Raw genomic sequence first — 2,809 nt, forward strand, 5'->3', positions numbered from 1 at the left:
AGAAGGGACAAGAGATGCCGCAGGGGAGAAGAAGGGACAAGAGATGCCGCAGGGGAGAAGAAGAGACAAGAGATGCCACAGGGGAGAAGAAAGGACAAGAGATGCCACAGGGGAGAAGAAAGGACAAGAGATGCCGCAGGGGAGAAGGAGAAGAGACAAGAGATGCCGCAGGGGAGAAGGGACAAGAGGCCCCGTGGAGGTGAAATAACAGGCCTTGGCAACAGTTTGGATGTGGGGGATGAGAGAGAGTGAAGAGTCCAGGATGACTTCTGGCATTGTCCTGGATAGTGACAGGGAAGTGTGTTGAGGGCAGGGTTGAGGGGAAAGTTAATCAGTTCTGTTTCGGACATGGTGACTTTAAAATGTTTCCTGGACAGCCAGTTTGACAAGTCTGAAAGGCAGTTGGAAGTGTGAAGACTGGGTGCTTGTTAAGAGAGAGGCCAGGGATGGCTAAGTCAGTGTGAGCATTGTCAGCTGAGAAATGATAACTGATGAGATGACCAAGTGAAGCTATTATAAAAAAAGGAGGTGGCCCAGGACAGAGCCCTGAGGGCCAGCTCAGGGTCTGATCTGGAGGAGGATCCAGCAAAGGAGAGGAGGAAGCAGAGAAGAGAACTGGGGGGGGTGGGGCTCTGAAAACCTGCAGAGGAACGTGCCAGGAGAAGAGGGAGATCGAGATCATGTCAAAAGTTGCAGAAAGGCCAAGGATGAAGATTATTAGGGATGGCTGCCGAGGACTAGTCAGCGTTGGGGTAGGGAGCCACAACCACCAGCCCCCGCATCCTGGATCTAGAGTAAGAGAGGACGGTAGAAGCCAGCTAGTCCAGACCCCTCATTTTATAGATGAGGAAACTGAGGTTCAGGGAGTGAAGTAACTTTCGTTTCTTTAGTGTCTCTCTGCCAACACCCCCAACCCAAAGAAGCCACTTCAGTGTTACCTGGGAGCCAGTCCAGCCAAGTAGGGCGAAGGCAAACTGGCTGATGGGGGCCACCACGAGGTCCACTCTCACTGCCTTCCCGTCCCTGGAGGACTCTCCAGCCTCTAGGTGGGAGGATGTGGTGGGAGACTTTGGAAACCAGAGAATGGAGAAGCATTTCTCATAGTCGTCCATGACGGCGTTCTGGAAAGCTGCGTGGTCGGGGTTCTTGGGGCCTTGGGCGTGTCTGTACAGAACAAGGCCCTGGGGGAGTGGGGGATCAGAGACTTAGAAATGGAAGGACCCTCAAGTCATCCAGTCCAACCCGCTCCGGTCAGAGGAGGAGGAAACTCCGGGTCCCACCATGGCAGAGGCGATGGTCCCTTAGGGGTCTGGGAAGAAGGGAGCCTCCAGGTGTTTGTGCAGCCCCCCAGCACCCCAGACGGTGGCCATTTCTGTCTATAGGCTTCAAGTCAGGATGTTACTGCTCAATAAAAGGCTTTTCCTGGTGCTTTTAGAGTTGGCACAAGTGTTTACAATGACACACTGGCAGGCAGGGGGCCACTTCATTTTTGGAAACTCAGAGAGGCCACACTTTTGGTGCTTGGAACCTGGCAGATCCTCCACCAGTTCTTGTGGATTGACTGACAACCGTCCCCTTTCACAGCTGTGGAAATCTCAAGAGGTCAAGGGACTTGCCCAAAGCTAGACAGCCGTCTGTAGCAGAAACCCAATCCAAACCCAGGTTTTTTTGACCCAGAGATCTGTGCTTTGTCCCCAACTCCAGCCGTCTCTCCATGCCCCAGAAGAGACCTTTTGGCAGATGGGCGAGGAGTGAGCGAGCTGGCAAGTCCAGCTGGTTGGCCGAGGGCTCACTTTCTGTAAGAAAAGTCTAGGCATCCCTGAGCGGGCCAAAGGGTGACAGGGCAGGGGTTCGTCATGGGCCCCCCCTTACCCATAAAAGCCTCAGATTAAGGGGGGCCTCGGCCTTGGGATAGGAGGGGAAGAGAATAGAGGAACGCTCCCATCCCCGGGGCGCCTCGCCCCTCTCACCTTGCTCTCCAGGCGGCCCATCACCTTGGGTAGCAGGCCGACTTCCAGCCCTCCCACGGGGTGGGTGATGAGCAGGTCGACATCGTGACCGTGCAGCTTTCCCCTAAGGAGTAGGGCACAAGGGTTCCCCTCTTTGTGCAGGAACACCCCCTTTATTCTTCCATCTCCTAAGCCTTCCCAGCACTGGACCCTACGCTCTAGCTTCCTCATTTGGGAGAAAGAGGCCCCTTTCCCCCCATCTTTGGTCAAGAGAGTAGCATGGGGGCAACTGGAGCCGGGGGGGGCGACCCCGGGGCTCCCTTTCTTGGGGAGAAGCCTGGGAACGCCCGAGCGGGCCAAAGGGAGGCAGGACAGGAATGGGTCTGGGGACGCTCGTCTTACCTGCGAAAACCACCGGCCAGGATCACAGTGGCCCCAGGAAGCACCTGCCGAAGGACCTCGTCCACCATCTGCTGGATGGCATCGGCCTCGTGACGCCAGACGGGCGTGTTAAGGTCCTCGAAATGACGGAGCCCTGCAGGTGCCAAGGCCGGCTCAGCAAAGACCCCCCCCCCCCGGGACCCCTGACCCACGCCACGTCCCGCCTCAGGCTCCAGAGCCCCCAGGGAACTATGGGCAAGGGGGCTGGGGCTCGTAGCCCAGACTCGCTTTGAGGCCCCGCTCAAAGGACTATATGCCTCTCTCTAAAAATATATATTTATATATAATGTACATAGAGAGCTATAATATCTCTCTCTATATAAAAAATATATGTATAACTATAATATCTATCGCTCTCTATAAAATATATTTTTATATATAAGGTATATATAATATCTATATCTCTATAAAATATTTAT

At 54.4% G+C, this 2,809-nt stretch overlaps 1 protein-coding gene across 1 annotated transcript; it reads right to left on the bottom strand.

Annotated features, from left to right (window-relative positions):
* Positions 1-6: 6 nt before the first annotated feature.
* On the bottom strand, positions 7-2,579 carry LOC123254219 (DNA-directed DNA/RNA polymerase mu-like; the record flags this gene model as incomplete). The annotated part of the gene is made up of 3 exons (XM_044683274.1): positions 7-1,181; positions 1,971-2,073; positions 2,352-2,579. Coding segments are annotated over 3 exons (694 nt in total), but the record flags the coding sequence as incomplete, so codon positions are not given.
* Positions 2,580-2,809: the final 230 nt, after the last annotated feature.

This window comes from Gracilinanus agilis, unplaced genomic scaffold, assembly GCF_016433145.1.
Source record: "Gracilinanus agilis isolate LMUSP501 unplaced genomic scaffold, AgileGrace unplaced_scaffold17872, whole genome shotgun sequence".
NCBI classification, from domain to species: Eukaryota; Metazoa; Chordata; class Mammalia; order Didelphimorphia; family Didelphidae; genus Gracilinanus; species Gracilinanus agilis.